Source organism: Acinonyx jubatus, chromosome A1 (assembly GCF_027475565.1).
Source record: "Acinonyx jubatus isolate Ajub_Pintada_27869175 chromosome A1, VMU_Ajub_asm_v1.0, whole genome shotgun sequence".
NCBI classification, from domain to species: domain Eukaryota; kingdom Metazoa; phylum Chordata; class Mammalia; order Carnivora; family Felidae; genus Acinonyx; species Acinonyx jubatus.
In genome coordinates, this window is record NC_069380.1 from 135415245 (window position 1) to 135438791 (window position 23547).

The 23547-nt window shown below is 42.4% G+C and overlaps 2 protein-coding genes across 5 annotated transcripts in view; one reads left to right on the forward strand and one right to left on the reverse strand.

Annotated features, from left to right (window-relative positions):
- The window catches only part of PTCD2 (pentatricopeptide repeat domain 2), a 113879-nt gene extending 93075 nt beyond the window's left edge, over positions 1–20804 (forward strand). For both annotated transcript variants that reach the window (XR_003414292.2, XM_027040250.2), the window contains one exon: positions 13704–20804. Coding sequence is in view for 1 of the 2 variants with exons in the window: in XM_027040250.2 (XP_026896051.1) it covers positions 13704–13781 (78 nt within the window). In the remaining variant the exon portion in view is untranslated. The remainder of the gene's footprint in view (positions 1–13703) is intronic.
- Positions 18355–23547, reverse strand: part of ZNF366 (zinc finger protein 366) — a 71739-nt gene continuing 66546 nt past the window's right edge. For all 3 annotated transcript variants that reach the window (XM_027040202.2, XM_027040211.2, XM_053223775.1), the window contains exon 5: positions 18355–21785. In XM_027040202.2, the coding sequence (XP_026896003.2) occupies positions 21250–21785 (536 nt within the window). In that variant the 3' untranslated portion in view covers positions 18355–21249. The remainder of the gene's footprint in view (positions 21786–23547) is intronic.

Below are 23547 nucleotides of genomic sequence, written 5' to 3' on the forward strand. Positions count from 1 at the left end.
TAAGCCAGTGGTCCTCAAACTTGAGCATACATTAGAATCACAGTGGGTCTGTCCACACATAGATTGCCAGATGTTTCTAATGAATTTAACAGGCCTTGACTTGGCCCGAGTATGTGCATTTCTAACAGGTTCCTAGGTGATGTTGGTGCTGGTAGTCTGAAAACTACATTTTGAGGACCACTAGTTGGTGCTAACTAAATCTTACTCTTGATCTGCATTTTTGAGTTCTCTCATTTGTTGCCCACATGGCACCCCAATGCCTCAGGAACTGAACAGCTCTTTCTAAGTTCCAGAGTATGACTGGGCTCCCACTCTTTGCTCTGAGATAACCCTGATACTACCAGTTTTCCCGAATCTCTGCCTGTTGTCATCATCTGCAAGGTGTTCCTGTTCTCCATCTTCCTTCCTGAGCCTCCAGCTGCTAGAAATCTCTGCAATCGCAGCCACTCGATGGTGGGTTTATCATGTCTGTGGACTCTGCTCTGTCCTGTCTGAATACTGACCAAGCTGAGGCTATGAGAGCCATCATCCCTTAAATCTTCTCTGACCTAGAACAATCAACATGGGCCACATGTTCGTAGGTAACATGGTCTTCAAATCTGTCACTGTTCAGCTGACCCTCCTCTGACCTCTCTCTAGGCCATCAATACTCATTTAGTGTACAGAGCTTAAAACTAGACATGGTGCTCCGTATGAGGTCTGGCCACAATTCACTGGCACCATCACTTCATTTCTTTCTGACTTTTATATTCTATTAATACTGCCTGTGATCGCATCAGTTTACCCTTATGGCACATATTGACTTTGGACCCAAGACTTCCGAATATTTTCAACTAAACCATTCTCAGACCCATCTTCCCTCCATTTTATGCTTCTGTAAAATCTTCTTACTTTGACAGAGGGCTTTTCAGTTACTCATGTTAACTTTCATCTGGTGTGTTTGTATATTGTTCCAGTCAATGGATTGTTTTTTTCTTTTTGAAATAAATCTCTATTATTTTTTCCTTATTTTGAAAGGAATACTTCTTCATTACCAAAAAAATTCATAAGATATAAACAAAAATAAGAACATTAAAAATTTTATTATGCTACTTACCCAAAGTTAATCATTATGAATATCTGTCCATACCCTTGATAAACATCTTTCAAAAATGTCCATACATTTCTGTACATAAATGATCCATAGAGATTATTTTTAGACTCACTATAAATCCAGTATATTTTGTATTCCTTCTAGCTCTGTCAGCTACAAAGTGACTTCTGTGCTTCGTTGATAAAATGTTGTGTAGGATGAGCAAGAACAGGTTCCTGCCACGTAGCCCCAGATTCTGCCCTCCAGAAGGCTACTGATTCATCATTCAAAATTCATTGGATAGCAGTTTTTAGCCAGTTGGAAATCCACATGTTAGTGTCCTTTAGTCTGGTTCTCCATCTTATACTGATAAATAGCATGAGAGGCTTCACCTGTTTAAGTTGTGATGAACATTGTACTACCTGCAAATGTAATCTGTCTGGTAATTCCTAAATAACCAATGTTCACATTAAGTTGACAATTGTAGTTTCCAAAGCCCAAATTATACTACTCTCCCTCCTTTCAGGAATATAGTCATTTTTCCATTTCCAATTTTTCAAGCACCTTTTCCATTCTTTTTGATTTTCCAAAAATTACTGGCAGTAATTCTGTAATTTCTTTGGTTGGCTCTCTCAACACCTTGGGAGAGAATCCATCCAGGTCTGAAGAATGAAGTCTTTAACAGAGGCTTCCTGTTCCCTTACTATCTCAGCTCCTATCTTGGACTTCAGTCACCTCTTAACCATTGTTTGTTCCACACTTTCAGCTTTGAAGATCTTTCACTTTCATAGAGAAGATGGAAGCAAGAGTTGTGAGGAAGTTCTCCACTCTCCAAACCCCTCCACCACCATCATTTGTTAGAACATCAGACTCAGTACATTGTTCTGGTCATGTTGCTCTGGTCATATCCAACAAAAGACCCTTTTGATGCTTCCTGATTTTTTCCATTGCTTTGATTCATTTTTTTTTTCTTGTGTCCAGCCTTCCAGCTATAATTCTAACTCTTTTATACCAACCTTTCTCTTTCCCCTTAGTAATGTACTATTCTCTGATCCTGTGTGTGTGTGTGTGTGTGTGTGTGTGTGTGTGTGTGTTATCTTTCACAATCATATTTCATTGAAGTGGCCCATTATGCACTCATTTGCTTCCTTACATTCCTCTCTCTTTTCTTTTATACCAAGGTCATTTTTTAAAATCATATTTTCAGATTTGTTGTTTTGGTAGAGTCATAAGCCACTTACATATAGACTTGGAGCTATATCAACATACCTGTCTCTTCTTCGAGTTTTTGAAATATCACATAGATGCCTTACTATTCCCTCTGTTTTACTCTGGGTTATCACAAAGATGATATGGAGAGTCATATTCAATAAGGGGTATACGGATGTCAAACTTAACACGGCTATTAGCTTAGTAGCTGTAGAAATAGATGGTGGCTAAGTTAAACAAAAATGGAACTTGTTGGAAGAGTTGAAGGTTGAAACTGATGAGAAGATTTGGAACCAGCAGACAGAACCAAGGTGGTTCCAAGAGTTCACTCAGCAGGAATTATTCTCTCCGTGTGTCAATCTACTTAAGACCAAAAATTTTAGGAGAGACAGTGTATCTGACTGGTCTAACTATGTCTGACACCTATCCCTTAGCTAGGAGCAGGCAGGAAACCCTGACTGACATATGCAATAAGACTGTACTCAGTTGTGGGGGGTGGGGGGGATGTAATCACTCCATAGGGAATCAGGATGCATTTACCTGTAGTGGGATGAATAGAACTCTCGAGAACAGCAAATGCCCACTAGTTACTATTTCCCAAGGTGGACCTCACTTCTGCTTTACCAATACATTCTACCTTTTTTTCTTAGAATTAAGCATTAGTCAGTATTGGCTTTACTGATCCATCTGCTTCTGAAAAAAATGGTGTTGTTAACAAGGGGTATTAGGAATTTATGAGATGCTCTGCTTTTAGCAGCAGAAGACTTCCCACAGGTATCTGAACAGTGTAAGTCTCAGGAATACCGGTAATCTCTGTGCCAATTTTAATAATACCTCTGAGATTCTATTTACCTTGTGATCCCAAATCTTTTAGAAGAGTTATGCACAAACAAATGAATTTATCTCATATTAAAATATTGAATTACTCAAACAATCATGTTTTGAGCTTATCGGACATTGGGAATCATAAATATTGTTCCTGAACCTTTCCCATTATTTCTTTTTGAAAATTATGAGCTGTCTCCTCAATAACATTAATAACTCCTCCATGAGAGTGCTGACTCTGGACTTCCTGCTACTCTGTTTCATCTTTCTTACTTATACCTAGTATACCATTTATAATATTTGATATTATAGTTTTTCTTAGACTTTTCCTCCATTCCCATCATTTCAGGAATGTAATTTATCTTTATCCTATTAAATGTGTTCCTTTAAAGCTCCACAAGTGGTCCTCAACTTTTGCCAGGAATTTATGGCAGCCATGTAGCTAGCTGGTCACTTCTCAGGACCATCTTCCTTTAAAGACAGAATCTTCAACAAGGAGGGATAAAAAAATTATTGTGATGCCTATCTAGAATCAGAGATATGATGGGGCCCCTGGGTGGCTCAGGCCATGATCTCATGGTTCATGGGTTTGAGCCCTGCTTTGGGCTCTGTGCTGACATCTCAGAGCTTGGAGTCTGCTTCAGATTCTGTCTCTCTCTCTCTCTCTTTCTCCCTCTCATGCCTGCGTGCTCTTTCTGCCCTTCCTCTGTTCACGCTCTGTCTGTCTCTCTCTCTCAAGAATAAATAAACATTAAAAAAAATTTAGAATCAGACATATGAACGTTTCTTCTAATTTTACCATTTGCTGCCATGTGGTAGTTGACTGAAGGGAGACTTCCCTTGTCAAACATTGTTCAAAGCAGACAACTCAGTTCTAAAGGGACCAGGACAGGCTAGGTACAGTCATCTCCTTGTCCCTCACTGTGGCTAAGCTCCACAAAGCACACATTCCACATAGCAAATTGTTGGGCATATGGATGTTGGAGGAGTAAGAGCAATTCTTAGAACCATTGATTCAAAGACAAAGTCTTTGGAGGTGGTGATAGTGATTGGAAATACAAGATTAAGGAGAAACATGGTAAATAGAAAAGAACAAAATTCCTGATGTTTTTCTGCAAATGAAGTTTCTCCTATTATCCTGGAGATCTCCCCTGCTTAACAAATCAGAGTGACAGTAGAACTGGGAGATTATTTTTTAAAACTTCTGGCTTCCAGGGACTATATTTGAAATTAAAGCAGGACACACAAATAATCCTAAATATCATACACAGGTGTTATCAACCCCCAAAAGGCTTGGAGTTATCAACACCAAAAAGACTTACAGAAGTTGGTGACTCTTAAAAAACCACAGTACCTCGAGGAGTTGAGAGCCCCATTCGAAGTTTACATTGGAACCTGTCGATGGGATGCCCTTTTAGTTTCAGAGACATACTCATCTGGAAATTTGAAACTTCCCCATGACTCAGTTTCCCTTCCTTTCACCTGTCTTTAATGAAGTGACAGTATTTGACAATGGCCAAGCAAGCAGCCACGGATGGTTCCCAGGCTCTGGCACTTACTAGGCAAAGGGGTTTCTGGGGTACTTGCATGTGAGGGAGCTGATGACAAAATAACATCTGTATAAGAGAATGCTAAGAGTCAAACAGGGGAAGCCAAGTTCATGGTCCAGGGATTCAAGAACAGAAGAAAAGAGGAGAAAAGGCGAGAGGAAGGAAAGGTCATTTTGCCCTGCGTGAGACTGGGAAACTGGAGCTCTCTCATATGACTGACTGACTCCCTAGGGTGTGGGGAGGGCAGCCTGGGTGGAAGGCACTGTATAGACTGAATAAGAGGCCCTGGTTTTACACAAACATCCTTCATTCTCTTAACCTACTGGCAAAGTACAAATCTAGAGACTTTCTCCCAGAATGCTCCCCTCAGTGATTAGAAGCTGAAAAGGCAGAGGGATGGTTTCTTGTACAGTGTATCTGAACCAGTAGCCTCTCCTGAACGTCCATGTAGGATGGTCTTGGGAATGAAAACATTGTCGGTAGAAGGGGCTAGGAGGACTAACTGAAGCTAGATTTAGTTGGATTGCACATTTATTTGGGGGCAGCTCTGAAGTTGATGGAAATCGGGGCAGTGGCTGTGGAAAGGCGAGACTCCTCAAACCACTTCTTGGCACCATTTCCTTCCACAACTAAATTAGTTTACTGATGATTAAGGCATGTTGTGAAAGATGCAGAGAAGGGTGGGGAAGATGTTTGCAGGGGCTGTGATGGTGGTGGAGGACAGAGCACATAAAGATACGGCCTGACTCCAGCAATTTAATATATACCAGTGATTGCAAGGGAATACAATTCAGAGTTCCAGGCTGTATTCCCATTTCATCCATGCAAATAGGGAAATAATGAAAAGAAGGGTGAAGGAAAAAGATACAATAGGAATGAGATTATTTAGCTCCATCAAGGAAAAGGGAGCAAAAGCATTAATCTCTAAGTTTAAAAAGGATACTTGGTAAATAATAAGCATATATTCTCCATGCCCAGAGTAGACATAACGAAAGAAAACGGACCACAGCCACAGCCAGAGGGGACATTGATCTGGGTAGTAGAATTTTCTCCTCACTAGGTCTCTGGAACAGAAAAGATGCCCTTGTTCTGATATGGCTTAGTTGTAGCCCCACCCCTCAGCACTGTTCTCACTGCCTCAGGCGTGGTAAGCACAGCCCGTCTTTTCAACTAGATGCGTCCTGCCCCAGACTCTGCCCGACATGTTGACCATAACTGACATGCGGACCACAAACTCATGAGAGGACCATCAGCCAGAATAACCCAGATTAGCTGTTCCTGAATTCTAGACTTAGAAGATGATAATGCTTATTGTTGCTTTGAGCTGCGAAGTTTGGGAATAATTCATTACAGTAAATAACCAATATTTTAACAACCTGAGGAACAGAAAGGGCAGAGCCAAGTTTGGGCCTAGGGAGCAGTTGAGCTGTGATCACCTCAGTCAACCTTATGAGAGTTTCTGAAGCTGGCATGACCCTTTAGAGTCATATGTATTCACACAGATCAAAATGTAGAACTACACCCTAGAGTTGGAATTGCTGATAGCCAGGCTTCTCATTCGTTGGTGGGCACTGATCTGTAGTTGCTTGGCCCTTTATGCTCTATCTCTCTACCCATGGTTCTCACCTAAATGCCGGAACCTTTCTCCCCTATATACTGCCTGGAGATCCTACTGCACTCCTCACACAAAGGGCACTTTATGTGAGCTTGGAGAACATACCTGAAAACATTATGGGTGAGTTATATCAAGACATTAATAGAGACCTATCTCAACAAGTCCCCCACCATGTCCTGCACAGACTCTCAGGTTAATACAAGGTTCTCAAACACTTATTGTGATGGGACACTGTGAGAGACTCAAAAGAACTAAGACTCGGTCTTTACTCTTCAGGAACTGAAAATCAAGTCTACCCGCTAACTGGGACCCACAGGAGCTGAATCCAATCAGCTAGTTTTTCTTCCTCACTGATACAGCTCTAGTTACCAGGGGAAGGAACTGTCTGAGGTCACTGAAGCTGTGAAGACACTCTTTAGTAGTCTTCCCTCCCTCCCACCGCTGCCCTGTCTCCTTCCTTCCCTTTCTCCCACCCCCCACCCCCAACACACTGTTTGTGATAAAGGAGAATTACGCCATTATGAACAGAAGGTATTGGCTGAATGACTTGGGTTTCCCATTATCTTCATTTAATTCTTTAATCCAGACTGGGTGTTTTCATTTGTTTTGTTAAAATGCACGTATGTATTGCCATACATCTAGTACTTCAGTGGCTTTCAAACTATTTTGACAATGACCAATAGTAAGAAAAAACATTTACCTTGTAATCTATCCAAGTATCCATCTATCTATATATATCTTTCTTTAAAAATATCACCAAAAGCATGTGGCCCTATATGCGCAATATTCTGGAATAGATCTTTTCTATTCTAGTCTATTTCTTTTTGTAAAAATACTGGTCTTAACCCACTTGATTTCATGAACCATTAATGGGTCGCGACCTGTAGTTTGAAAAACACTGCTGTCTTCTGCCATACCACAGGCCTGGCCTCAAATTCAGGTGTTGGCCTTGTGTAATACAAACCTTAAAAGCCAGTGCTGTCTGCTTGCTAAATTGTTCTTCCTTTAGAAGTTAAAAGTTATCCTCGCTAAATGTACTGGAAGCAACATAAATCTGAGACTTTCTCAGAAGTTGGCATTAATGGGCTGTAATTTGGTGCCAGCGCTGGGAATATCAGTAAGTGCACCTGGCTCTGTCATTCTGCTTGATTGTCTGTCACAGTTGGGGAGGTACTTTCCCTCCAGATGCCCTTTGATGCAGCTCCCTTTCAAAGAATGCAAATTCTAGTCAACTTTGGCCAAGACTCCGATGGCCCTGGAGCTGATTGGATTACATGGCAAAGAGGCATGTGTGTCTGTCACTGGGAAGAGTGATGTGTTGTATGGGGAAACCAGGGGAGAAGGCAAGGAAAGGAGGGCAGGTATGGGAGAATTCTCCCTAACCTTATGCCAGCACTCCCAAAATAGTAGTAATGATCCCACATTTGTGTTCAGTTCAGTCGCGGAGGATGGGGGAGAGAAGCCGACATGATCTGCAAGTCAAACTGTGTGTCAGGCCCTTCTGTGGGCACATTTCCATATGGTCACTGTAGTAAGGAGCTGACGTGTATCAAGTGCTTATTTTGCTTTAGGCGTTTATGTGCATTATCCCGTTTTAATCTCACAATTCTTCGAGGCGGAGGCTATGTGAATCTCAATTCTGTAGGTGAGAAAACTGCAGCTTAGGGATGGAGAATAATTTCCCCTAGGTGACACTGCCAGTATAAGAGGGAACCATGACTGGATCCCAGAGCTTCCCGAGCCCGGAGCTTGTGCTTGTCACCACCACTCTACATCGTCTCCATCGGGTAGATAGGAAACTGGCTCAGAAAGGTTGTGTCCAAGGTCACACAGCTAACAGGTGGCAGAGCCAGGATTCATGTGGAGTCTGTACTGACACCATGTTCTTTGACTAGAACCACTCAGCGCTGCCATATCCCAAGCCCACAATGACCTGGAGTAATTGAAAGGGAAATGTGGTTCTTCCAGGAATGTCAGCTTGAATAGGGCAGAGTGAAATAATCACAGGGCTGCTATTGAGAGACGTGTACTCTAGTGTGGATTCTCTACAAGCTTACTGGGGGTGGAGGGTGAGGAGGGCAATGTCTCAGATAAATCATCCTGCATCTTCAGACAACTAACAGTAATAATTCAATCTCCTGGACATGTCTGAGCTCCCTAAGGATCAGACTTAAAGATGGGAAGGCTTTGAAAATTTTTTAGTTTAGTAGAAAGACTCGACTCTTAAAATTCCTTCTTAAACCATGCACCTTGTGAGAGGCCAAGAGAAATGTTATATTCTTCATTGCTTAGATAAATAGAAACAAACTCCTGGAGGGCAGGACCATGCTGCATGGTACTTCTACTTAGCAGTCAAGTCTTTCTCCACTGTTACCTTGTAAAGCCCCAGAAAAGAAATTTCTAGTGCCAGGGAAGATATTTAAAATTGGGGTGGAGGGAAGTGGCAACCCCTACCAATACCACTGAAGGCATTTAAGCAACAATTGTACTAGTTGTTAATATTATCTATATATGTGTATAATATTATATATAATGAATTAATATTGCATATAATTAATTAACATAAGTAGAATTCTAGAATCATTATCTCAACAGGAACTTAATTATTCTGCTTATAATTTGGAAACTTTCCATATATTGGATGTATTGTTGTTTATTAGGGTCCTCATATCCATGCCCTTTATATATAATGGCCTCACAAGCTTATTTAGGACAGTGACTGTGTCTGTAATGCTCATTCTGGTGAGCACAGTGCCTGCCACATAGCAGGTGCTCAATAAACATTCACTGAATGATTGAAGTTGTTGATATCCTCCCCCTTTTTTAGTTCAAATGGGAAAATAATGGTTGACAAATACCACAGACCCATTTTTAATTTAAGAGTGAGGATCAAGGTTTTGATGAACGAACACTGTTCCATAGTCTTACAGGCTCAGTGGAGGCTTTTATCACTAAACTTAACTGACATTAGTACTAAACTAGCCACATTGGTTCTTGCTCTCCAAACAAACAAATGTCTTATAGAGGTTTTTTGGTTTGGGGGAAGTTTTTACAGTTTAAAATTTGCAACCCTGGACAAGAATATAGTTCCCAGCAACTTGCGTCATGGCTGGATGTATGTTCCTCCCACTCCTGCTGTGTGCGTGTGCGTCACCACCCTCCCTGCCCCCACCCAAATGGAAGATGCATTTCTCCCTACTGTTTACAGACAAGTCCCAGGAAAGACCAACCTCAGTCTCTTTGGTACAAGTTTTACAAGGGCCACCCAAGGGTACAGCCAGCTGACTCTAGCTGTTAGGACATCTGACAACTCAGGGTCAAGGGAAAATAGGATCTGAGGCCAAAAAAGAAAATAGACTGGTAAACTGGAGTAAAACAACTGGAATAAAGACTTCCTTTCAAAATTCAAACAGAGTCCTCACCCTTTGAAGGATAGGAGGTACAAAACAATGGCAAGACAACAGGAATAAAAGCCACATAAATCACTGGGCTTTTCAGTTTCTATTTACAAAGAAAAAGCTCCGGGTCATCCTTTATTTTCTGTGTTTATATTCATAAGAAAGAAAAAAAAAACAAGGAGACTATAAAACTGAATATGGATCTCAGCATTACCAGCTGAACAGATGAAGGAATTTAAATGTGTTAATTTAAAAATTATGATCACAATGAAATACCGCTTCATACTCATTAGAATGACTGTTATCCAAAAAATGGAAAATAACTAGTGTTGGAGAGGATGTGGAGAAATTGGAACCTTTGTGCATTGCTGATGGGAATGTAAACTGGTGCAGCTATTGTGGAAAACAGTCTGTCCCTCAAAAAGTTAAACATAGAATTAGCATATGACCCAGCAATTCCACTTTTAAGTATATACCCCAAAGAATTAAAAGTAGGGACTCAGGTAGATCTTTCCACCCACTGTTCCTGGCAGCATTGTTCTCAATAGCCAAGAGGTAAAAACAACACAGCTAGCTGCTCATTACAAGACAGGTGAATGGATAAATGAAATGTGGTCTATTCTATACGTTCAATGGAATACTATTTAGCCTTAAAAAGGAATGAAGTTTTGACACATGCTACAAAATGGACAAACCTTGAAAATATTAATGCTGCATAAAGTAAGCCAGATACAAAGGGCAAATTTTGTATAATTCCACTTATATGATGGCATCTAGAGTAGTCAAATTCATGGATCCAGAAAGCAAAATGTAGGTTACCAGGGGCTAGGAGTACGGACAGTGGAGAGTTAGTGTTTAGTGGGTACAGAGCTTCTGTATGAAACATTTCTGGAAATAGATAAGTGGTGATAGGTATGAATGAACTTCATGCCACCGAATTACACACTTTAAAATCATTAAAATGGTCATGTCTATGTTATGTATATTTATCACAATAAAAAGAATATGTCGTCAAACCTGTGAATCGATTCATTACACTTGCAGTGTCATATCAATGTTACCACCAGCTCCTACCACCTCCCAGTGAATAGGGCTTGCGTAGCACAGAGGCAAGGGAAGTGGGAGCTGCCAGTGTTCACCAGCTGTTCATCTGGCCTTGAACGGCTTTCCTCCACCAGGAACCAGGGGAGATGGGAGCTGCTGCTTGGCTTCCATGTCCCCTGGAATAGCACAGGCTGTGGGGAAAGGAGGCGTTGCACTCACCAGCTGCCCCACCCCATTCCTCCTTACCAAGCAGGGGCTTGGTGGGGGGACCCCCTTCTGGCCACCCACCTGTAGGTTTGCACAGAGCTAGGGAAATGGGAATTGCTGTTTGGCCGTCAAGGTTACCTCAGCCTGCCACAGCATGGATCTGGGTAGGTGGGATGGGTGCAGCCAGCCTTCTGCTGTTCCTACTGAGTTCCTGTAGGTTTTGATGAAAAACTATTTCATAAATTGTTGTCAGCCCTTTAATCATTCTCCAGAGATTTTGTATGATTGTCTTTGCTAATTTTTACTAGCTTAATACATGTCTCTCAGGGATGAGGTTTCAGTGGGATCCCTGCACCACCATTCTGGAAGCCTCACCTTCTCTGTAGAGCTTCAACTAACCATAATGGAAACATACATATTTTCGAACAGCAGCATTTTGTACAGGTCACTCTGAAGGATCTTCCTTGTAAATTCGTGTGTCAATCTTCTACCTTTCTTACAGTATCCCAAGGAGAAACAGAGATAGTGGTCACATCCAATCTCAGGTTTGTCTAAAAACTTGGAGATGATGTGGTGGTGGCCAAGCCCTTTGCTCAGAGAGCTAACAGTCTGAATAAGAAGCATGATTTGATTAGATAAACCTGAGATCAAAAGTGAAGTGTCCCTGCAGGAAGGTAAGGGGATTAACAGTGTGGAGGCATGCAGAGCTTTTGGAAAGACAAGCTCTTTGAAATCCACAAAATCATCTGCGTCTCAGATAGGGGCTTTGAGTGACTTCTGAGGGGATTAGACCCTGTCCGTGGTGTTTGCTTCATAGAGATGCATCATTATTCTCAATGATGTTTATTGAATGTCCCCTCAGAGGCTGGCATTGTAATTATCCGTTTCTAAGTCTCTGCATAGCCTTGCTTTGATTTTGCTTTTTTTTTTTTCCTTTGAAGACTTTGCTATTGCTGGGGATTTAATATTTCTCTTATTTTATGTTGGTTTTTAAGGAGAAGAGGCAGTTGACTCAATGCTCTGTATATACAGTCTTGTAAAGCCACAGCTGAAGATTTTAAGTATTATCCTGCTTTGGATAACCTGCCACTGTACAAGAAGCTGTTTTCTTTGCTAGACTTGCTACAGGTTGGAAGGGAAGCTGTCCTTCAACAGTGGCAAATGACACAGCTATCATTTCTGCAGGTCCAGAATGATTAATAGGTTTTGCCTCATCCATCCCCTCTTCTGACAAGGTTGGAGAACAGTTTCATTATTACTACTTTCTGGAAGAAGAAACAAAATTATTTGCCAGCATGCTTAAAATGATGAATTGCTAAAATGAAAGAAGTATCTTTATAATCCTTTTAGATGTCTCTTAATGTAGCTCTTCATTTTCCTTCCAAAGACCATTTGTTTATTAAGATCTGCCATGTGAAAACTCACAATGCGTATTTCAAACATCAGTTTAAAATGATTCTTCAGGTGCAATGCCAGTAACTTTAATAGCCCCCTTTGCAATGCTTCTGTGATCTCCCCGGCACGTCCTTCGAAGCTCCCTCCTGTCTCCCCTTCCCTACCCAAGTGCATTCTGAATAACAAAGAGTTTCTGGCTGGACTTACTCTTTGGGTCAAGTTCAGAGAGTATCCTTGTGTTTCTTTCATCATCTAATAAAGATGGGGGGCGGTGTGGGCAGTGGTCAGGGAAAGCACGTCGTAGACAGGAAAGGCAAATGGAGATTTTTGATTCAAAGACTGTAGCCCCATCACTTTCTCTTACATAAAAATTGTATTCATCCCACACTTCCTACTGCAAATCACTCTGGTGCGACGTGACAATGCAGCAGATACCCAAGGACTTTTCCCACATCACACTACAAACACAGTAACCCTCTCTGGGGAACCTAAGAGAAACTTTTGGGCTTCCACTTCCCCTCCATTTGTTTGAAGGATCAAGAGAACACAGTTCCATTTTCAACAAAAATTAAAAAGGAAAATCATGAAAAGAGCCAGCGTCCTCTTTTTTTCTCTCTCTTAATATATTGTTGCATCCAGGGAAGAGGAAGCGGTGAGCGCCACTGATACTGGGTCCCCAGGGACCCTATAAGGGTCACTCCCCAGCTATCAAATGAGCATGTCTTCCTCCACTTGCACAGCAAGTTTGTAATGGGACTGGAAGTTACTTTTGGCTCAGCTCTGCTGTGCAAAAATATGAAATGCCATGGTGCTTCAGAGATTCAGGCTGGGTTCACACCTGGGTTTTCGTAGGGAAGATAGTTTTCAGTTTTAAGGCTTTAGGGATTTGGAAAGCCATTAGCCATATTCCTGCCAGCTTCCATAGGCCTTGATAAGATGTGTGTGTTCCTTAAGGACAGGAGCAAATTCCTTCCACACATTTTTGTTTTTTATTTCTTCTTTAGGTACTGTCAGTGGTGCCAATGGGCCAGTTCAGTTTGGGACTTAAAATATGACAACATCTCATTTATTCAGCATTGTTGCAAAGTAATGTGTGCACTGGATAAAAATGGTCAGATGACTGAACTGTCACTCTTCGGAGAATTTAAAATGAAATGTATTTGGAGTGCATTTAGTTAATAAATAGGTAGAGATGATTAACCTGTTCTTTGACCATGCAAGTTCATTATTATTAACATGCTTTTACTGGCTGCATCAGAGATGTCCTCAGGGCCTATAGGGATGAAAAGGACTTTCTGCAGCCTCACTTACGGTCTTGGAGTCTTTCCTTGGTTTTCTGATTTCTAACTGTGTGCTCATTTGTCCTCACTTCTGCCGTTCCTTCCCAGGATCTGTGTCTGAGAAGCTTCATTGTCGTCTTTGGTCCCAACTACTTCACCAGCAACTGTAACCCAGAACAAAACTGAGAGAAACCAGATTGCTTAATTTACATACATTACTTGGTAAATATGCTCTCTTGTCAAATGAGTAAAAAGCATGGGTTTTATGATAGCCCTGAGACTCTGATTCATCCCTTCTATCATTATGTGAGGAGATGGGCTTTATAGTAAGTGGCATTTTGTGCTTAGAAAAATACATATTTTTGTTACTATTATAATTAGCCTTCAACAGAACAAGTCACTTGGACCCCCAAAACAGATTTTGAACCGCCCACTTTAACTCTTCCTTGCTACCTCCTTAATCAAGGCCAATGTTATCTCTCACAGACTATTAAAACTGCCTCCTACAGGTCTCCCAATATTATTCTGGCTTCCTTCCAACCCATCCTCCACACTTTAGTCAAAATGAATTTTGGAACATGTTAATCTCATTATCTTGCCCTCATTGCCCAGTGGCTTTCCATGTCAACCTCACCCTACATCACTCTCCCTCTCTTGCTGTGTGCTGCCCACACCATCTTCTCTCTTTGGCCGTGTTCTCTATACCACAGTCCTTTGTGCATGCTCTCTTCTCTGTCTGGAATGCTCTTCTCCCAGTTTTCCCCATGGTTGGCTCCTGATGTCCTTAAGTTCTCAAATCAAATATAAGTTTTTCAGACAGACAATTCCTAACCACTGTAATTAAAGTAGGTATTCCCAATTATTCTCTGTCTAGGGTGGATAGACATATGGGAGTGAACACAAGTATGAAAATCTTTGTATCACATATTAACATCCATTGGGTCACATGCACCATGAAAGAGACATTTAAAAATCAGGCAGACAATGACTTTGCCAGTTGACTTCAGCCCTCTGTCAACAGCCACTCCAGTGCTAAAACAAAAAACATATGAATGAAGTGGCCACAGTAACAGATATGGAGGCTATACATGGGCCCAACAGCATGAAGTACATTTGCCAAGGCTGATCTAACTCCTATCACTGCTGAATATCCAACATGCCAGCAACAGAGCCTGGTGCTGAGCTTCCAATATGGCATCATTGCTCATGAAGATCAATCAATCACTTAGTGAGAAGTTGACTATATTGAATCCTTTTCATCTTGAAGAGCGAGTGGTCTTTTGGTCGTAGGAATGGACACATACTTCCAAGGGTAGAAAAAGGAGTTGGTCCCACCTGTCTGCACTGACAGTGACCACTGTTCTACTTTTCATCCCTGTAACTCTGCATTCTGCAGGGTTAGAATTCTCATCCTCACAAAGGGATACACTTTCACTCGGGGACATAGCAAGATTATCCATTGAATTATAAGCTACAGCTGCCATGTGGGCATTTTTTGCTCCTTGTCTTCAGGGACCAGCAGACAAGGAAAAGAGTCACCATTCTGGCACAGGTAATCAACCCAATCATCAGGAGGGAGAAGGCTGTTGTCACAAAACGGGTCATGGAGGAATAAGTGTGGAACCCTAGTAACCCATCGCGGTTTCTTTTGGTACTTCTCTTCCCACTTGTGACTAAAAGAACAAGTACAGCAACCCCTTGCTGAAAAGGGCATGTGTCTTAGTCCACTTGGGCTGCGATAACAAAATACATAGACTGAGTGGCTCAAGCAGTAACATTGATTTCTCACAGTTCTGGAGGTTGGGAGTTTCAAGATCAAAGTGCCGCCAGGTTCTTTGTCTAATGAGGGCCTGCTTCCTGTTTTGCAAATGGCTGCCTTCTTGCTGTGTCCTTAAATGGTGCAGAAAGTCCTCACATGGCTCTGGTCTCCTCTCCTTGTAAGTGCACTAAGCCCATCATGGAGGGGCTTCCATCTTCATGACTTCATCTAAACCTAATTACCTCCCAAAGGCCCTACCTCCAGATACCATCACTCTAGGGTTAAGGGCTTCAACATGTAAATCTGGGGTGGGAGGACACAACAACAGAGCAACATGGTGGTTGAGGCTCAGATGCTTTGGGGATGAGGATATGGGTCACACTACCTGAAAAGCCACTGAGACTGGCAGAGGTGATATCTGATGGTGACAGGGATGCAGACAGGTAATGGAGGAAGGAGAAAATAAGCACGAGCTATTTCTCCTAGACTAATTACAGGAGTGGGGGCTAAAGCTGATCCCACTCATCTTCCTCTTCTAAGTTTTCCTTGAGAAAGAGAGACCCACTGGTATCCTGGAGGAGATGCCCCATGAATATATACACAGAAGTGGGTAGGAGTGAGGCAAAGGGTGGGCTGTGGTAGACACAGAGATGAGCTAAGCAGTGTCTCTTCAAGGAAGGACTTGTACCGAGCTGTGGGGAGTGCAGTCAGCAGACAGCCTCCAGCCACTGGCTCCTTCAGGGTCTGTCCCTGCTACAGAGATCCTGAGATCATGCCCTTCCCAGGGCAGCCCATACCTGGTAACTGAGCGAGGTGGGTGTCAAAAGGCCTGGACATCACTGCCCAACCTGGTGCAACTTTTGGTGGGCAATCCTTGCCCAGAACTGCCTGCTGTGTTGGGTGAGGCTTGGTCACAGTTTGCCTTCTCTCTTTATTCAGTCTTCTTTCCTGCCCTTTCTTTTCACTGCTGCTAATCCCTATTAAACATCTTGCGCCCAGATTTGTCTCATCATCTACTTGCAAAGAAACCAACCTGGTATAGGCTACATGCTTTGGCAGCAGATGAAATTTGCTAACTAGGTCATTTGGAGGAAGTTATTTCACTCTGTTGCACCTCCATCTCTTCTTCAGTAAAATGGAAATAACAACATTTGCCTCTCAGGGTCATGTGAAGTTAAATAAAATCAAGTGTGTAATTACTTGGCACGGTGCTTGGTGTTTTAGAGTGTATAACGTTTAAGAGAGAAGCTCTCTCAGAAACGGCAACTTCCCATGCCGACACAGCTTTATGAGTTCTCTGTTGAGAAGGAGCTGAGTGTTCAGTTTTCTGGCCACTGTGTTGATAACAACGGCGAATTCTTACATACCAGACACAGTGAGCCAAACACTTTTCAAGTGTCTTGCATATACTAACTCATTTAACCCACAAACAACTTGATCAGGAAGGTTCCTAATCCCATTTTACAGATGAGGAAACTGAGGCACAGAGGTTCTCAAACTGGTTCACAGGTCTCAAAAATTGCAAGTAGCAGAGCTGGGCTTCAAATCCAGGAACCTGACACCAGAATCTGTGTCAGGTGCTCATGCCCAGTATAGTACATGGCCTCTTGGGTCAACTTTATCCTAGAAAGAGCTTGATGCAGAATAAGGCAATCTTGCCGCTAACCTCCTACTTCCTCATGACACCCTTCCAGAACTAGTTTTTCTGAATGGGAAATAAAAAGAAGATGAGGAAGATGTCACCTGACTGCAGATAGTCTGAGGTTCACTAATCCTCTGTGAAGCCTTGAGACAGGGAGAATCCAAAAATCTGTGTCTTCCTGGGATTGAGGCCCCAACCAAACGGAACCTCCCTGGCAGAAGGTATGAGAATAGGAATGAGAGACACTGACAATGGCAGTTTCCTTGTGAAATTTCGGGCATTTGCAAATAATCAACTCAGCCTTTTCAACAAGTCTTTATTTTGCTTAAATTAACAAAACATAGGTTACATGCTATTTTCAGGTAAACTGCTTTATCACTGAAGCAGAAAGCGATATTCACAACTTGGGTTGCTACACATTTGGAGTTTTAGTTTTTAAATAGCAAGCCAGAATTCTGTACAAAATCAACATTTGGTGTAATGTTGTCCAAATATGTGAAGGATTTTAAATGTTAGCTCTGTTACATTTTGTTCCAGCAAAGCAGACAAAGATCATGATTCAAAACGCGATGTTAATATTTTATTAAATGCCTTTAGGGCTTAATAAATACAGTATGCACATTGGGCTTTCTCATGCAGCTACTCATATACAAATATACCAGATACCCTTGTGGGGTTATGGAAGGTCAGCCTCAGTCTCATGGCCAATAGGGAGTCAAATTTTTAAAAAGAAAGAATGAAAGAGGAATTAGAAGGCAAACAGAGGGGGGTAATTATAGGCCTAAATAAAAAGGATAAAAGAAAAATATGCCTCTTGGCTGGTCAGTTGGCTGTTTCAGAGTGACAATGGTCAAAAGCCTGGAAAGCATTTGGTAGTGACCTATTTTCAGAGTGTCACAAGGAGATGAATGCCATGCTGTCCTGGCCCTTAGAGTGCTGGTAACCTTGGATGGTTTTATCCTTAATTCTCTCTAGATGATCCCCATGGGCTCTCCTTCAGGTGTGCATTCTGGCTAATTAGCTCATCAGGCAAGTTTGGCCAACTCTTCCCTTAGCTCTGCACTTAGGCACAGGGTGTCCATATAATTGGTCACCCAAACTGGGATACTTTTTTTTAAATTTTATTTGTATTTATTTTGAGAGAGAGCTAGAGAGCAAGTGGGGGAAAGTCAGAGAGAGAGGGAGACAGAAACCCAAGGAGACTGGGCACTGTCAGCACAGAGCCTGATGCGGGCTCCAACTCCCAAACCATGAGATCACGACCTGAGCCAAAATCAAGAGCTCAATGCTTAACTGACTGAGCCACTCAGACACCCTTAGGATCCTATTTATTTTTTAAGTGTACTTGTTTATTGAGAGAGAGAGAGAGAGAGAGTGAGAGAGAATCCTAAGCAGGCTCTGCACAGTCAATGCGGAGCCTGACTCAGGGCTCAGTCTCATGAACCTCAAAATCATGACCTGAACCAAAACCACGACTCAGACATTCAACCAACTGAGCCACCCAGGCACCCAAACTGGGATACTTTTGAGAGTTAAAGTGACACTCTTAGTAATTACTCTGGGACAAAGCTATAAACCAGGGTTGTTCCAGGTAAACCAGGATGTTGGTCACTCAACAACATACAATACCAAGATTTTGGCCACATTTCTCACAGAGTCAGTGTATATTTACCCTCAGGCTAGATCTAATTAAGTCTCTCATACCCAGAGTTAAGAACTAAAAACAGGCTTTATAATATACTTCATAACACTTTTTAAATTACTTTCCTTAGATATTTTTTTCTCCCTCAAAATGAAATTTTACTTGGAAGGCTAACATGAAAAACAAATGAAATTTGAACCACTTTGAGTGAAGTGGGAATGAGGGCTGAGAGTCTCTCCTTCTTCCCTGGCAGCTCTGGAGGGACCCAAGAGGGACCTCTGACTCCTCGATCCACAATTTGGAAACCTCCATTCTAGACCATGCTCTCTCCATCTCAACATGAACTTGTTCCTCAAACATACCCACATGATTCATTTGGTTGGAAAAGACTAGAGTTTGCTATTCTGGATTTCCTGGTTCCTGTTCCAGCCTGTTCCTGTTCCATACCCAGAATGAACCGGAAGTCTGCAGCCCATACAGTATGTCTTTGACACAGAGCTACTGAAAGAATGAACACGTAACAGGACCCCAAGAGCCGGAGGTCTCACAGACCATGCTGCCAGCCTTGTGAGTGATGTCATCAGAGGCACTAATGAGCGATATTCAAAATGAACGGAAGGCAAGTTGCCCCTCTGAAGACTTGGAACAGTTTCCTGGCACAGAGCTGTGCTTGCACCACAGAAACCCACACTATTCCACTCACCATCCCCTTTGCAGGTGCTTGACCTCAGGGCATGGGTGGCAGTAGGAAACCCAGGCAGCTTTGGCACTTTGTCATGGTGGTGAGGCTGAAAGAAAGAGCTTTAAGCAAGGTAGCAGGAGAAACGTGTCAAGATTGACAAAGCCCACGGGTGGATGATTCGAAGTAGATGCGGCTGAGGGGGAAGCACCTTGGCCAAAAGAAAAAGCCACATCCAGCAGTCAGAGATGGGCCAGGTGGTCTAAAGAAATGTACTGGGAACTTTAGGAGAAGAGAAAGCAAAGTAATAAACAGTACCTACCTCTACGAATAAGAGTTGAGACTACCAACCAAGAGGCAGTTTTTACATAAACACAGACACAGTACCAGAGGGTTACTGCTTACGGCTAGTCACAGGTATGCGACATCCTGTAGGCACTGCTTTATTCGGCACCCATGCCTAAGGAAAGCCTACTGCTGGGCTCAAGCCACCCACGGTAGTCTTCACCCCTGACTAGAATCACGATTCAAGCATCTAGGAAGAAATAATTAGTCACTGTTGGTGGGCTGTGTATTTTTAGACTTATTAAGTGACCATAAACATCACAGGCATCATCTTCTAGTACAAAATTGTGTGATTATACAAGAGTACGTGTGTGTGTGTTGTGTGTGTGCATGTGCGTGTTCATGTCAAGAGGCTCTTACAGAACAGGTGAGAAGCCCTAAATCAGCAGGATGATTTCAAGGTCTCCTACTCCATATTTTAATGAATCTGAAGGCAGAAACAAATATTTATGGAGTCCCTGGGAGGAGTCTTGGGAGCCACCATTTTAACCTCGTCCATCTTTCTCAACCCTGGCTGCACAGAAGAATCCTCTGGGGGAAACTTTTAAACAAATACCCATATTGGGGCTCCACTAGACCAATGAAATCAGACTCTCAGCAGCTGAGGCTCAGCCTTGGTATTATTTTTTAAGGTTCCCCTAGATGATTCTGATATGCAGGCAGCTTTGAGAACACAGCCCAGAATCTGCTTACCAGTAACTACCTGATGGTTAGCATAATACTCTAAATAAGCAGTGATCAGATTTCAAGAATTCCTCCCCACATCCCTGGTCTGGCACTGAGAAGAGAAACCCACTGCGCCTAAGGCTTCCTGCAGCTGCCTTGTGGGGCATGAGGCCTCAGAGCAAGGTCTCCAGGAGGGGGCTCTGCTCAGGACACAAGGGGTGAGCTGGGACACACTGACCACTTTGGGGACCATCTGAAAATGCGCGCCACAAGCCATACCTGATGACGGAAGCTGCTGCAGAACAAGGCAGACCCAGGCAAGGATCTAAGTTCTGCTGGGTTTTCATTAGTTAAAATTATTCCTGTTTTCTTAAACATGCAGAAACTACTTGAGAATATTCTCTTCAATACCTCACCCTCCTTTGTCATTTTTGGCATTGTGGATGATTCAATAAAGGTGATTTTTATATATACAACTACTAATATTTTCATCTATCTGGAAAAATATTATAACTTCCACACATTCAACTAAATCATCATTAATAAGGTAACATGTCAAGCACCATATTTTTGCAACTAAAAAGAAATCTACCATGTATTATATATTAGTCAAAGGAAAACAATTTCTAAAAGCACCTCAGCATCTGCTTAGAATTAGGTATCTAGAATATGTACAGCTTATTATACTGGAGGAGCATGAAATAGCACTGAAGAAGCCCCCGCATGCATGTTAAAAATCAAGGGCCCAAGGAATGACCTGAGAAGCATTTGTATTAGTGAGGACAATCCCTGCTCGTTTAGTCCAGGCCATTTGTAAAGATCTGCGCCATTTGCCTGTCTCCAGCAAATGACAGCTCGTGCAGAAAGCTATATTTGAACTGCCTATTCTCATTTTCCAAATGTAATTTTAGAGCTGTCCACTTAGATACCTAAAAGCACTGCTTGTTTTTCTATTTTCCTCTCCAGTAATTCCTTTAAACTCTCATCTCTGTGCTTGAAGTACAGGTAATCAGAAAAGGAGGGGCCCCTCCGAGCACTCTGCAGAGCCCTGAGACGGAGACACTCTTCCTTGTGGGCAGATTCTCTCTCCAGGCTGCCCTCTGCCCCCAGGCTGTCCTTGTTCCTCTCCTGGTGCTCTCTGTTTGGCTTGTCCTCCTTTTCCTCCTCACAGGTGTCCTCAAGCACCCTGGGAGCCTGCTCGGGCTGGGTGGTGAGATCCTGGGGGGTGCAGGGCTGCCTGGGTTGGGGCTCCAGGCCGGGGCTGTCTCCACCCACTTCATAGCTATTGTCCTCCTCCTCTTCCTCATGGCAGGAGCTGCCCCGGGCACTCTCCCCATCTGACTGGAATGCCGGCCCCTTCACTCCACGCTTCTGGGAAAGGTCAAAGGGCTCTTCCTGCTCCAGACCCCTCAGCACTCCTGCTGTCTGCGCCAGGGCGATTCGCCCCCTTCCAAAACCTGTGAGAGCAAAAGCAATGTTCAGGTCCCAGGAAAAGCTGTGAAAATGGGCCACTGGGTGGTACCCAAGGCCATTTAGTATAGTTTGATTTTACATTTTAAAAATAAATTCCCACTAAGGCTGTGGAGAGATGGGCCTTGTCACAGATGAAGTTTGCATCCGTGTAACTTCCTTAAGGTAAATTTGGCAACATGCACTAAATGCTTAAAATAAACATAGCTCTGACTTAGCAATTATGCCACTGAGAATTTAAACTATGAAAACAATCAGACAGGTGCACAAAATATATGTGTAAGGATGCTCATCACCACATTTTTTATGGTGAAACTGAAATGATGGAGGTTTTTTAGATAAATAATACACTGAACCATGTGTAGAAGATGTAGAGACCTACAAATGGTTATAAAAAGGTATTCTCTATATATTTTAAGTAAAAATCATATTTACCATATATATTTATAGTGTAGACCCAATTTTATCTATCTTTATCAAAATATCTGGAAGAATTTACATCCAAATCTCAAAAATTCCATGATTCGGACATTTTTCTCTTCAATTCTAATGTCTTTCTTATTTTCAGTGAGCAAATATTTTACCAGAAGAAGAAATAAAATCATAACAAAGGTATTTTCATCTTGAAAAAAATGCACGAAAATATACCATTTGGGGACAAGAAGGCCGCCCCATAACCAGTGGTCCTAAGCACAGACTGGAGAGGGACACAGACAAAGAGATCCCCTTGAGGAACTCTAAAGCCCCTGTGCCCAACCACAAGCATCCCTGCTATTGGGCACAGTGATGCAAAAGGATCTCACTTTTAGTTTCAGTTGGAGGGCCCTGTTGGGAGGGACTTTTCAGGAGCCAGAAACACATAGTAGGGCTCTGCCTAATTTGATCTTGCAGGTCTCTGCCCCTGGTGAGCCAACAGCCAGGCCCTGAGGAGGAGGCGGGCAGAACCAGGCTTTTGGCATGGGGGCAGACATCCAGGTCTGCTTGCCTTATGATATCGTCAGGCAATGAATCTGTCTATAGCTTTAATCTTGTCAGGGGCACGGGAGGCTCTTTTTAATCTGAGTCATGATTTTTGAGCCATTTCAAACACTAGAGTGAAAAAGCACTAACACCTTTTGTAGATGAAAACATTTAAATTGTTGAAAGTCTGTTAACTTTCAAAGCATCTCTCTGATACACAGTGATGCTCTTTATTTTTTCAGAAGAATGACAGAGTCCTTAGGTGCCTTTTAGGATTTGAACATCCATATGGGGTAAGTTGTGGTGACCAGGTTAAGCTTTCAAACGGATGAACGTCCCACCATTGCCTTCTGTCCTCAACCCCAGCAACTGAACAAACTTCACCTATTCTGGAAAAATCCAGGTCTAGGTTGGAAATTGGCTCAGGCAACTAGAGATGCAAAGAACAATTCAGGAGAAAACCAGTCTCAGGGAAAGAAAACTGCTTTTGTTTTTTAACCGGAATATTTTCAGGGCTTTTGCCTAAACTCTGGGCTTTGTTTTATGATAACCACAGTTCCCTGTAACTCAGGAGCACTATAAGCTCAGTTGGTGAAAAATATGAAAACTATAATTATTCTGTTTCATGCTGCAGGTGTATGTGTGCATCTTATTTATGAATACGTGTGCCTGCTTGACCAGCTCTCTGGAAAGGGTAAGAGAAGCAGGCAACACGAACAAATCTGTGTTTGCCTGGTGTAGTGAGCACTGGTGTAATTCAGAAATTCCCGAGTTGGGATCCCAGTTCTG